The 14,589-nt window shown below is 41.6% G+C and overlaps 1 protein-coding gene across 13 annotated transcripts in view; it reads right to left on the reverse strand.

Annotated features, from left to right (window-relative positions):
* The window catches only part of LOC118402551 (disco-interacting protein 2 homolog C-like), a 259,141-nt gene extending 251,109 nt beyond the window's left edge, over positions 1 to 8,032 (reverse strand). For 7 of the 13 annotated variants that reach the window (XM_052477019.1, XM_052477011.1, XM_052477015.1 and 4 more), the window contains exon 1: positions 7,589 to 8,032. In XM_052477019.1, coding sequence (XP_052332979.1) covers positions 7,589 to 7,667 — 79 coding nt within the window. In that variant the 5' untranslated portion in view covers positions 7,668 to 8,032. The remainder of the gene's footprint in view (positions 1 to 7,588) is intronic. The other 6 variants (XM_052477027.1, XM_052477025.1, XM_052477026.1 and 3 more) reach the window with 2 other exon arrangements.
* Positions 8,033 to 14,589: the final 6,557 nt, after the last annotated feature.

Here is a 14,589-nt window from a genome sequence, read left to right on the forward strand (position 1 = left end):
GTTCAGGGCCAGAACGACAGATTTGTACCTTGTCAGCTCGGGGATTCAATCTTGCAACCTTACAGTTAACTAGTCCAACGCTCTAACCACTTGATTACATTGCACTCCACGAGGAGCCTGCCTTTATTGCGAATGCAGTAACAAGCCACGGTTAGTTGCTAGCTAGCATTAAACTTATCTTATAAAAAAACAATCAATCAATCATAATCACTAGTTAACGACACATGGTTGGTGATATTACTAGTTTATCTAGCGTGTCCTGCGTTGCATATAATCGAAGCAGTGCGCGTTCGCGAAAAAGGTCTGTCGTTGCTCCAACGTGTACCTAACCATAAACATCAATGCCTTTCTTAAAATCAATACACTAGTATATATTTTTAAACCTGCATATTTAGTTAATATTGCCTGCTAACATGCATTTCTTTGAACTAGGTCAATTGTGTCACTTCTCATGCAACAGAGTCAGGGTATATGCAGCCGTTTGGGCCGCCTGGCTCGTTGCAAACTGTGTGAAGACTATTTCTTCCTAACAAAGACAGCCAACTTCGCCAAACGGGATGATTTAACAAAAGCGCATTTGCAAAAAAAGCACAATCATTGCACGACTGTACCTAACCATAAACACCAATGCCTTTCTTAAAATCAATACACAGAAGTATATATTTTTAAACCTGCATATTTGGCTAAAAGAAATCCAGGTTAGCAGGCAATATTAACCAGGTGAAATTGTGTCACTTCTCCTGCGTTCATTGCACGCAGAGTCAGGGTATATGCAACAGTTTGGGCCGCCTGGCTCGTTGCAAACTAATTTACCAGAATTGTACGTAATTATGACATAACATTGAAGGTTGTGCAATGTAACAGCAATATTTAGACTTAGGGATGCCACCAGTTAGATAAAATACGGAACGGTTCCGTATTTCACTGAAAGAATAAACGTTTTGTTTTCGAAATGAGAGTTTCCGGATTCAACCATATTAATGACCAAAGGCTTGTATTTCTGGGTGTTATTATATTATAATTAAGTCTATGATTTGATTGAGCAGTGTGACTGAGCGATGGTAGGCAGCAGCAGGCTCAAACGCATTCATTCAAACAGCTCTTTCGTGCGTTTTGCCAGCAGCTCTTCGCAATGCTTCAAGCATTGAGCTGTTTATGACTTCAAGCCTATCAACTCCAGAGATTAGGCTGGTGTAACCGATGTGAAATGGCTAGCTAGTTAGCAGGGTGCTCGCTAATAGCGTTTCAAACTTCACTCGCTTTGATACTTGGAGGAGTTGTTCCCCTTGCAGAGGGCCGTGGATTTTGTGGAGCGATGGGGAACAATGCTTCGAGGGTGGCTGTTGTCGATGTGTTCCTGGTTCAAGCCCAGGTAGGTGCGAGGAGAGGGACGGAAGCTATACTGTTACACTGGCAATACTAAAGTGCCTATAAGAACATCCAATTGTCAAAGGTATATGAACTACAAATGGTATAGAGAGAAATAGTCCTATAAATACTATATTAACTACAACCTAAAACCTCTTACCTTGGAATATTGAAGTCTCATGTTAAAAGGAACCACCAGCTTTCATATGTTCTCATGTTCTGAGCAAGGAACTTAAACGTTAGCTTTTTTACATGGCACATATTGCACTTTTACTTTCTTCTCCAACACTTTGTTTTTGCATTATTTAAACTAAATTGAAAATGTTTCATTATTTATTTGAGGCTAAATGGATTTTTATTGATGTATTATATTAAGTTAAAATAAGTGTTCATTCAGTATTGTTGTAATTGTCATTATTACAAATTAATTAATTAATTGGCCGATTAATCGGTACCGGCTTTTTTTGGTCCTCCAATAATCGGTATCGGTGTTGAAAAATCCTAATCGGATGACCTCTAATCCCTACAGACTACAGCCTCAGTAAAACTATAAAACAGTAGAAGCGCTTAGCTTGTAAATCAGTTGTCTGACAGTCAGAACCTACTTCCCAAATGGCACCCTATTCCCTTCATAGCACACTACTTTTTGAACAGCACCCTGGTCAAAAGTAGTGCACTATATTGGGAATGCATCCAGAGAATTAAACCCCTGGCTAAAATAAGCCAAGGTGCAATAAGTGGACAGCTGCTGGACTGGTTTGACGTTAACATTCACCTGACAATCAGATTACGTCAGTCCGGACACCTGCTGACATGTTGTGCCCATGCCATGCTGACTGACCTCCGTTAATACTCTATCCACATAAAAACATCACAAATCTCCCTGGTTTACAGCAGGAAGACTCGCAGCATGGCAGGTCGTGTATGTACCTGTTTTGACCAGGATCAGATTTCCCATACGACTCCATGGTAGCGTTCTTCATGCCACACTATTCCCCCATTTAGAGCACTAATTCTGACCAATAGGTAATAGGGTGCCATTTGGGAAGCGACTCCATGTGTGGAATGGCTCATTTAGGAATAATGAAACCAGGAGCAGCTTCTTCAACACTCTGTGATGTCGCTGTCTTTAAACTGAGCATACACTAAGGGCTCAGACACACTAATAGCTTTTGCTTGCCGAGAGTACTTAGCACCACTGAACATCATTTGCAAACCGAGTGCGCACCGACTTCACATGTAGAATCGCATTAAAAATGTCAGCAGTCCGACGTCTATAGTGGTTCCTAAAACAGCGCGCTGAACGATCGGCAGACGAACGCTCCATCCACATTCAGTACGATGTGTGCGAGCCTAAAGAGAGCGTGTGAATACCATCAGCTCACATAGCACTTCTGCAATGAGTCAATGACACAGTAACCATGTTTTGCAGACCACCTAGAACCCCAGCCATGAGCCATATCAAGCATCTCAGAGTAGGAGTGCTGATGTAGGATCAGTCCCCCCCTCTGTCCATGTAGGCTTTTTATTCATTGTAATCCAAAAGGTAAAACTGATCCAAAAATCAGCAGTCTTACTTGGAGATGCTTGATCCATAAAGCCCAAATTAATACAAGCTGAATTGTGAGTTGAGCTGCACTATCACTAGCTACAAAGAACAAGGCATTTGCTCTCAGGAATCCCAGTCAAAAGAGGCTGATCTGTAAATATAGCTCAAAATGTGAGAGGAGGTGAATAACTATGCGTCTGTCTAATAAAGCTTAGAAATAATGCAGAGCACCCAACTTATTTCTGTAGAAGGCGTTTACATTTGATGCTGAATAACTCTCATAACCAAGTAGATTCCTGGTTTCTAAAACACATGAATCGGGAGCTAGTGAGTTTACCCTGTAATCGTTAGAATGATTCCACTAATTACAGCATGAAGAAATTAACTTCAACTTCTATTGGTAACATAGACTACCTATCCAAAGTTACTGGTTGTCTGTTAGATTCCCTTCTCTTCCCACAAGGTTGTCCTCACAGCTATAGACTCAATTAGGCCTAGTTAAACAAGATAATATTTGAATAGACTGAGTGGATGGAGATTTTTTTTAAAAGAGAGCATTATCAACATGCCCTTATTCAAACTCAAATAACTCTGCATTTAGCCTTTGCATTTCTTTGATATTGTTATGGAACATTTTCTATGTATTTATTTTTGAATGATTGCATTGGTAAGATGCTGATGCTGTCTACACCCGCCAACTGCAACAGAGAACAGAAAAGACTGTTCAGTTTCAGTGTTCAAATCTCTGGCTGCCCAGCTATCACATAACGTTCTGAGAACCATACGTTTCTTAGAGCTTGGTGAGAACGTGGTCGTCCTATGGTTATTTAGCATACAACCATCCCACAATGTTCTGGGAATGGTGCAGGATAGTTGCTTGGCTTTTGAAAATTCTGAGCACATTTCAGAACTTTAAAAAAAGCTTTATATTCTTGGTATTTCATTACTTTCAAACAGAATGTTTCCCAAACATTACATTTAATTTAAATTGTGTTAATGTCCTAGGAAAATTCTCCAATCGGTTTGACATTGGTAATGTCCTCAAATATACTGAACAAAAACAACAATTTCAACTATTTTACTGAGTTACAGTTCATATAAGTAAACCTGTCAATTGAAATCAATTAATTATGCCTTAATCTATGGATTTCGATTGACTTGGTAGGGGCGCAGCCATGGGTGGGCATAGGCCCAAACACTTGACTTGGTAGGGGCGCAGCCATGGGTGGGCATAGGCTCAAACACTTGACTTGGTAGGGGCGCAGCCATGGGTGGGCATAGGCCCAAACACTTGACTTGGTAGGGGCGCAGCCATGGGTGGGCATAGGCCCAAACACTTGACTTGGTAGGGGCGCAGCCATGGGTGGGCATAGGCCCAAACACTTGACTTGGTAGGGGCGCAGCCATGGGTGGGCATAGGCCCAAACACTTGACTTGGTAGGGGCGCAGCCATGGGTGGGCATAGGCCCAAACACTTGACTTGGTAGGGGCGCAGCCATGGGTGGGCATAGGCCCAAACACTTGACTTGGTAGGGGCGCAGCCATGGGTGGGCATAGGCCCAAACACTTGACTTGGTAGGGGCGCAGCCATGAGTGGGCATAGGCCCAAACACTTGGGAGTCAGGCCCATCCAAATTAGTTTTTCCCCACAAAAGGGCTTTATTACAGACAGAACTACTCATCATCTGTCCGAGTGATTGGTCTCAGACAATCCCGCAGGTGAAGAAGCCAGATGTGTAGGTCCTGGGCTGGCATGGTTACATGATCTGCGGTTGTGAGACCGGTTGGAAGTACTGCCAAATTCTCTAAAACGACGATGGAGGCAGGTTATGGTAGAGAATTGAACATTAAATTCTCTGTTGGACATTCCTGCAATCAGTGGCAGGTAACCTAGTGGTTAGAGCGTTGGGCCAGGCACCGCAAGTTTGTTGGATCGACTCCCGAGCTGACAAGGTAAAAAAAATCTGCCATTCTGCCCCTGAGCAAGGCAGTTAACCCCCTGTTCCCCGGGCACCGAAGACGTGGATGTTGATTTAAGGCACCGCACCTCTCTGATTCAGAGGGGTTGTGTTAAATGAGAAGACACATTTCAGTTGAATTGCATGCAGTTGTACAACTGACTAGGTATTGCAAGCTCCCTCAAACCTTCAGAGGCATTCTGTTATGTGACAAAACTGCACATTATAGAGTTGTCTTTTATTGTGTACATGTGTAATGATCATGCTGTTTAATCATCTTCTTGATATGCCGCACCTGTCAAGTGGATGGATTTTCTTGGCAAAGGAGAAATGCTCACCAATAGGAATGTAAACAAATTTGTGCATATGCTTTTTTTGTGCATATGGAACATTTATGGGATCTCTTATTTCAGCTCATGAAACACAGGATAAACACTTTACATGTTGCATTTATATTTTTGTTCAGTATACTTCCAAGTACATTAGGAAACAACATTCTTCTGTGTGAATTTCAGTACTTCCATACAAGTTCCGATTGTGTATATTTCATTTAATATTTTTTGTCAATTCTGGGAATGTTCTAAAGAATTGTGTGACTCAAGCGATGTTCTCAGAACGTTCAGAGAATTTATGGTTCTCTTAGTTCTTGGCAATATTATTGGTAATGTTCTGAAATATTTATTCTACACATTGACATCAGTTAGCTTTAAATTCCATTCTCAGAACATTAAGAAAACTTTCAATAAAAATCAAGAAAACTTTAGTAACGTTCAGAAAATGTTCTAAGAAAATATTTTTTTAAACATTTACATTCTGTTCTCAGCATCAACAAAACAATCTTATCTTGTGTTCAGGTGTGTTGGCCACACCTGATCTTAATGAGTGTTTGTTTCCTTTGAAATGGGGTCTGTTTGAATGGACAAAAAATGAACAGCTTTCTATGCGTAAAAACAAAAACATGGCACGCTAGCTCCATCCTGGTGTAGCAGTGAACCAATTCCAGGGATAGACAGGTTGGTTGTTTAGAAACAAAACCTACGCATGCACAACTATGGGAAAAGCAGATGGGGTTGGCTTAGATTCTTGACAACATATATAAACTATATTTAATCTCCAATGTTTAGTAAAAACAAATTAATTTTCCCAATGAGCACTTGTCTCAAATATATTGTTACTGTTGTTGGTTAGCTAGCTAGCGAATTGTGAGTATATTAGCATATATGTGACATCAATCAAAACAACTCAATACAAGACATGGTATCAAGAACAAGATAAAACTAGCTGAAACAAGCCACCTACGACTTCCCACGTGACAGTTTCTTCACATTGATGCTAGCTATCTGGCCACACAGAATCACAACAGACTTCTACCCCATTGAATCACAAGCGTTGTTTTTCCGTGAAGTTGTCAGCTAACCCGTCTATAGAGAAAAGAAGATCATGGGTTCGATTCTCACTGATGCAGTGTCACAATAAATAAAATAAACAGTTTGCATGATTAATGCCTAAGCAAATTAATTCCATGTGTCCTTCTGTATCTGTGCTTGGAGTTCTTTTTTTAACCCAAAATAAGATAGCAGTGTTATTAAGTAATTCTGTGAATGTTTTAGGAAGTTATTCAAAAATCTTTAATGAACCTTTACATTTCATTCTTAGGTGTTTATTTAAAGTTTTCATAACACTTTCACAACATTTAAAGAAGGTTCTCAGAATGTTATTAAAAAACTACCTTCAAATAATCTATCATTTCAGTTCTCAGAGTTAATAAAACCTCCCAGGAAAACGTTCAGGAAACCAAAGTAAAACGTTCTCAGAACCTCCCTGCAACCTAAAAATGTATGTTCACAAAACATGGGAAATGTTCACCATTGTTCTCTGAATCATTTAAAACCCGTTCCGTTTTACCAATCAGGAAACGTACAGCTTCGTCCTCACAACCAATGTGAAACCAAAAACATACATTCCCACAACATTCAAGGAACCAAATGTGCTAGCTGGGTGAGCTCTCCAAATAAACAGGATACTTGTTCAATGCTCACGCCTCCCCATGAGAAACTAGAAAAACATTGCTAACGGCTCCGGCACCCGAAACGACACTCAGTGTCCGTTACAATTTAGGCCTCTAACAAATTTGAAAGAACATGTCAAATTGCAAGACCATAGACTGTAGGATAGTTTCAACTTGACAATCAAAATAATGAGAATCAATGTGTTTTTCTGTCTTCAAAAGCCACTTTGAAATTCTAAAATGTCATGATAAACGCGACGTTTAGACAAACACTGATGGAATTAAAAGTGGGCTACTTTGTAGCGCTGAAAAATATGTAGGCCTATTCCTCATCATTTAGTTCGCGACAATTCCTTGAATCAATCAAAATAATTCCATCAGTTGATACATTTGACACTGATATCAATTTTGTAAAGGCTTCTTGATTTGTCACAATGTTTATATTTCTAATATGCGACATCTGATTAGAACACAGTGCACTCTGTGGTGTGATACAAAAGTACAACGAATCTCATATTATGTAGCATTATGTAGCATTATAAATAATCGTGATATTGCTCCGCATGAATTTGCGGCAGCACTCTGCTCATTGAATGCTCTATTTTTCCCACACCGCTTTCCCTTTTATCAGCAGGAATGAATGTCAGTTACGCGGCAAATTCTGCTAAACATAACTATAACCTGGTGATATTAAATATGTATTACCCTCTGATAACTCCAGTTCCAGCTCTGCAAGTCTGGTTCGCACCTCCAAAGGAAGGGGTAACGTATCACGGTCCGCCATTCTGCTTTAAAATTACTTGGCTTTCTCTTCTCTTCTTCTCACTGAGTCCAGTAAAGTGTTTTAACACTGTCCTTTCTCCACAGAGCTCCGATGCATTGGGCAAAAGAGGAGCGACTTGAGTATGAAATAGAAATGCGGAAAGTGTTTGGGCGAATATCGCTCGGCTCGCGTCTTTATTCAAGTCCCGCCATGGTTGGTTGTCCCTCTATTAAGAAAAGGTACTGCTGCTGTAATTCCAATGTCTGAAAGTGCAACTGAGGGATACTCAACCAACGTTGCCTCCAGTTTCTAGTACTGCGTGCTCTCACTACTCTGTCCTGTCACACATTCACGTGATGCTTGAGACACAAGAGCCCACATTCGAACCCTGTGGAGGGCGCCAAACGTCCACTTTAAGAACTGGTCGAAGAATTACCCCCTCCATGCAGAAGAATGACGGTTAAACATCACTGGCCCGGTTGAACATCACTGACTGTTCCAAAGAGCATTCAAATATTAAACATTATGTCCAGCCCCCCCACACACAAGTATACAGTACCAGTCAAAGGTTTGGAGACACCTACTCATTCCAGGATGTTTTATTTATTTTTACTATTTTCCACATTTCAGAACAATAGTAAAGACATCAAAACTATGAAATAACACATGGAATCATATAGTAACCAAAAAAAGTGTTAAAGATATCGAAATATATGTTATATGTGATATGCTTCAAAGTAGCCACCATTTGCCTTGATGGCAGCTTTGCACACTCTTGGAATTCTCTCAACCAGCTTCACCTGGAATACTTTTCCAACAGTCTTGAAGGAGTTCCCACATATGCTGCGCACTTATTGGCTGCTTTTCCTTCATGAGGAATGAGTAGGTGTGACAGTTACTGTGATATATATATATATATATAAAATATTTGGCCTGACTAAGCAGTTTTCTGCTGATCATTACTGTATGAGAATGGTCTCGTCTGGTATATATTTCACAGGATTCAGGGTGCAAAATCAGGGTTTGAAGTGAGGGGTCGTAGCCTATATAGGGGTTGTAGGGCTCCTGAGTGACACAGCGGTCTAAGACACTGCATCGCAGGCTAGAGGTGTCACTAGACACCCTGGTTTGAATCCAGGCTGTATCACAATCTTCCGTGATTGGGAGTGCCATAGGGCGGCGCACAATTGTCCAGGTTTGGCCGGTTTAGGCCGTCTTTGGAAATAAGATTTTTTTTTAAATAAACAATATGGGTTGGTTCGGAGAGGGGTTGGAGATAAGCCTGGACCCTTTAAGAAAGGGAGTGGGACTCACTCACTCTGAGTCATCACATTCCATAACATCATGGATTTATGAATAGTCACATCACAAGATGACATTGTAGCTAGACTGGCTGGTTAGGCCTACATGTAAAGTCTGTTATACACTGGTAATTGTTTGAGGCAATATTGCCGAGCAATTTTGCTGGCAACGGGGTGAGGAAAGGATGACTGTCCTTGTCTCACTGACCCTCTTGCACTGTCTCTGCTTTTCAGATGAAGCCAACACGCATTCCTTCCCCAGGGTTGGGGAGTAACTAATTACATGTAGTCTGATTACAAAAAACTAACTGTAGTCAGTTACGTTACCAGCAAAAAAAATCTTGTAATCAGATTGCAGATACTTTGAAATCTAGATGATTGGATTACTTTTACATTTAGAAAGGATGTTTGCAGAAAAAAATACATTATGACACCTTCCTGTTTTCTCAATGACACTCAATTCAGCATTGAAAAAAAAGCAAAAGTTTAAGTTTGTTCCACCTGAGTCCACTATGATGACACAACAAATGCAAATTTGTCTTCTTCTAATGCTTCTTAAGGGGAAATTAATCAGATAACGTTACTGAGTTTGGTTACTGATTACAATTTTGGAGTGGTAACTAGTAACGGCTTACATTTAGAAAGGAACTTACACAACACTGTCCCACCCCCATATTTCAGAGTTATATCAGTATTTTACCCCAAGCCCATTGTGGTGTGGTGTAACCTGAGAAATATTCTCCACAGGTGTACTATCAACCCTAAGACACATTAGAGCTGCTGAAGGTTTCCGGCAGTGTCCCTCATTAGAGATAATAACAATAAGCCTTTCAATGCATTTCAAAATCCAGACATATTTTTGTCCTGTGGCTGAACACTGCAACATAATGACCCAGCATTTGTAGAGAATGGACCAGGTTATATTAGGCCTACATTACCACACTGGCTCTTGTAAAGCCTAACATCCAAACACCCCCCCAACTAATGGCCGATCCAGTTTCTTTGCCATCGGCCGTCACACAAGCTTCTTCTGATAAATAGGCTGCCCAGTCCCGGTCTCTCAAGCTTCTCCTGGAGGAAGCGGGGGTGGTATAATGTCCCAGGATGCCTGTACACATTAAGATAGATGGTCTGAATCTGGCCTGTCTGAGCCATCTGACCAATGATGATAGTGCTAAGATGGCCATAGGAGAGCACACAAACCAAGATGGCCATGGGAGAGCATACAAACCAAGATGGCCATAGGAGAGCATACAAACCAAGATGGCCATAGGAGAGCATACAAACCAAGATGGCCATAGGAGAGCATACAAACCAAGATGGCCATAGGAGAGCATACAAACCAAGATGGCCATAGGAGAGCATACAAACCAAGATGGCCATAGGAGAGCATACAAACCAAGATGGCCATAGGAGAGCACACAAACCAAGATGGCCATAGGAGAGCATACAAACCAAGATGGCCATAGGAGAGCACACAAACCAAGATGGCCATAGGAGAGCACACAAACCAAGATGGCCATGGGAGAGCATACAAACCAAGATGGCCATAGGAGAGCATACAAACCAAGATGGCCATAGGAGAGCATACAAACCAAGATGGCCATAGGAGAGCATACAAACCGAGATGGCCATAGGAGAGCATACAAACCAAGATGGCCATAGGAGAGCATACAAACCAAGATGGCCATAGGAGAGCATACAAACCAAGATGGCCATAGGAGAGCATACAAACCAAGATGGCCATAGGAGAGCATACAAACCAAGATGGCCATAGGAGAGCATACAAACCAAGATGGCCACAGGAGAGCATACAAACCAAGATGGCCATAGGAGAGCATACAAACCAAGATGGCCATAGGAGAGCATACAAACCGAGATGGCCAGAGGAGAGCATACAAACCAAGATGGCCAGAGGAGAGCAATACAAACCAAGATGGCCAGAGGAGCATACAAACCAAGATGGCCATAGGAGAGCATACAAACCAAGATGGCCATAGGAGAGCATACAAACCAAGATGGCTAGAGGAGAGCATACAAACCAAGATGGCCAGAGGAGAGCATACAAACCAAGAAGGCCAGAGTAGTGCATACACAAACTCTCAGCGTTTGATTCACGCGCTTGCATATCAGGGGAAAGAAGGAATGGAAAGACCAATTAATTGTTTTTGAGTGGGTGGGTCAGTGCATGGGGGCATTTCTACATCTGATTTGGTTGTCAATGTTCCATATCCCTTTATTTATTAAAAAAAAAGGGTCAAGATTATGTAAAGAAAACTGTAAGCCCACTCACTCCTTTATGCTGATCTTTCAACAGCTGTACACTAATAGGAAACAGACCAAGACCCGTATCAAGTACCCTATTGCCTATATAGTGCAGTACCTTTGACCAGGGCCCATGGATAAGTATTTATATAAAGGGGTTACGAATTGCTGATGCCCAGGTCTACTTATTCACCAAATGTCTGCAGCTGCAAGACAATCACCATTTGTTGGATCAAATCAAACTGTGGACCCATCAGGGGTGGATGAAGAAGCCTGTTGTTTTGTGTGGGGCGTGATACACTGATTTACCCTAATAGGATTGTGGTGTGCTGTGGAAGAAATTCTCCAATATGTTCTTGTGGGAATATGTTGCCACCTTGTGGCTAGTTTTTCAAATGGAATAGAGAAAAGTACTCCCATAGGCTTGTTTGTATATGATGTGGCAGATGGACAATGGCTAATGTCTTGGTGCGTCTTAACTTTTCCCTTGCTGCAAAAAAACAAACAAAAAAATGCATTTCTATTTCTGTGTGTGCAAACCACCTTTCAGTTTTTGGACAATGGCTCATGGGCATGGCATAACGTTGTGCAGATTGAATGGGTTGGCAATTTCAGTTGTTATAGATTGTCAACTATCACTAGCTGTGGTGGGGTGTTTCAGATGGGTATACCACAAAGGTATACTACAAATAAGGGTAGCCTTATTTAGCCAGCCAAAATTAATGAACAACCATTTATTAAGAAAGCTTAACGATACTGTATGTGTTCTTGGTAGTTGAGTCAATTAGACCATACCCATTTCAAGTTGAAGTACAGTACCAGTAAAAAGTTTGGACACACCTACTCATTCAAGGGTTCTTCTTTATTTTTTACTATTTTCTACATTGTAGAATAATAGTGATGACATCAACACTATGAAATACCACATATGGAATCATTTAGTAACCAAAAAAGTGTTAAATCAAAATATATTTAATATTCTTCAAAGTAGCCACCCTTTGCCTCGATGACAACTTTGCACACGCTTGGAATTCTCTCAACCAGCTTCACCTGGAATGCTTTTCCAACAGTCTTGAAAGAGTTGGGTTGAGGCCGGGAGATTGTGGAGGCCAGGTCAACTGACACAGCACTCCCATCATTCTCCTTCTTGGTCAAATAGCCATTACACAGCCTGGAGGTGTGTTGGGTCATTGTCCTGTTGAAAAACAAATGATAGTCCCACTAAGTGCAAACCAGATGGGATGGTGTATCGCTGCAGAATGCTGTGGTAGCCATGCTGGCTAACTGTGCCTTAAATTCTAAATAAATCACAGTTACCAGCAAAGCACCCCCACACCATCACACCTCCTCCGGGGTGGGGATTGCAGTGGGAATCTCACATGTGGAGATCATATGTTCACCTACTCGGCGTCTCACGAAGACACGGTGGTTGGAACCAAAATTCTCAAATTTGGACTCATCAGACCACAAGGAAAGATTTCCACCAGTCTAATGTCCATTGCTACTGTTTCTTGGCCCAAGCAAGTCTTTTCTTATTGGTGTCCTTTAGTAGTGGTTTCTGTCCAGAAACTCACTCACGAAGGCCTGAATCACGCAGTCTCCTCTGAACAGTTGATGCTGAGATGTGTCTGTTACTTGAACTCTGTGTAGCATTTATTTGGGCTGCAATTTCTGAGGCTGGTAACTCAAATGATCTTAACCTCTGCAGCAGAGGTAACTCTGGGTTTACCTTTCTTGAGGAGGTCCACATGAGAGCTACTTTCATCAGGGCGCTTGATGGTTTTTGTGACTGCACTTCAAGAAACTTTCAAAGTTCTGGAAATTTTCCGCAGTGACTGATGGACTGTGATTTCTCTTTGCTTACTTGAACTGTTCTTGTCAAATAAATGGACTTGGTCTTTCACAAACTAGGGCTATCTTCTGTATACCACCCCTACCTTGTCGCAACACAACCGATTGGCTCAAACACATTAAGGAAAGCCACAAATTCACTTTTAACAAGGCACACCTGTTAATTTAAATGCATTCCCGGTGACTACCTCATGAAGCTGGTTGAGAGAATGCCAAGAGTGTGCAAAGATGTCATCAAGGCAAAGTGTAGCTATTTTGAAGAATCTAAAATATATTTTGTTTTGTTTAACACTTTTCTTTGGTTACTACATGATTCCATGTGTTATTTCATAGTTTTGATGTCTTCACTATTATTCTACATTGTAGAAAATAGTAAAAATAAAGAAAAACCTTCAAATGAGTAGGTGTGTCCAAACTTTTGACTGGTACTGTACAATTTTTATTTTATTATTTAGGCACGTAAACTGGCTAACTAATTGATCCTGCTTTGTAGTATACCCCTCTGAGAGCAGGATCGTTAAATTAGCCAGCTAATTTTGATAAATGTTTTTTGCCTCTTTTAGAAAGCTAAGCTAGAATATAAGTTATTGGTTGTGTCAATTGTACCATGTCAATTTCACATTTTCAAGCCTCTATTTCTCCGAATATTTGAATATTCATCCTGATCGTCCTACACCGGCTCCGACGCTCGTCGGATGTGGCAGGGCTAACAAATTATTACGGACTACAAAGGGAAGCACAGCCACAAGCTGCCCATTGACATGAGCCTACCAGACGAGCTAAATGACTTCTATGCTCGTTGAGGTAAGCAACACTGAAGCATGCATGAGAGCACCAGCGGTTCCAGACGACTGTGTGATCACGCTCTCCATAGCCAATGTGAGTAAGACCTTTAAACAGGTTAACATTCACAAGGCAGCAGGGCCAGATGGATTACCAGGACATGTACTCAGAGTACTCGCTGACACACTGGCAAGTGTCTTCACTGACATTTTCAACCTGTCCCTGACCGTGTCTGTAATACCAACATGTTTCAAGCAGACCACCATCGTTCTTGTGCCCAAGAACACCAAGGTAACATGCCTAAATGACTACTGACCTGTAGCAGTCAAGTCTGTAGCCATGAAGTGCTTTGAAAGGCTGGTCATGGCTCACAACACCATTATCCCAGAAACCCTAGACACACTCCAATTTGCATACCACCCCAACAGATCCACAGATGACGCAATATTTATTGCACTCCACACTGCCCTTTCCCCACCTGGACAAAAGGAACACCTAGCGTTCCAACACCATAGTGCCCTCAAAGCTCATCACTAAGCTAAGGACCCTGGGACTTACCACCTCCCTCTGCAATTGGATCGTGGACTTCCTGATGGGCCGCCCCCAGGTACTAAGGGTATGTAACAACACATCTGCCACGCTGATCCTCAACATGGTGGCCCCTCAGGGGTGCGTGCTCAGTCCCCACCTGTACTCCCTGTTCACCCAGGACTGCATGGCCAAGCATGACTCCAACACCATCA

This window comes from Oncorhynchus keta, chromosome 23, assembly GCF_023373465.1.
Source record: "Oncorhynchus keta strain PuntledgeMale-10-30-2019 chromosome 23, Oket_V2, whole genome shotgun sequence".
Lineage (NCBI taxonomy): Eukaryota > Metazoa > Chordata > Actinopteri > Salmoniformes > Salmonidae > Oncorhynchus > Oncorhynchus keta.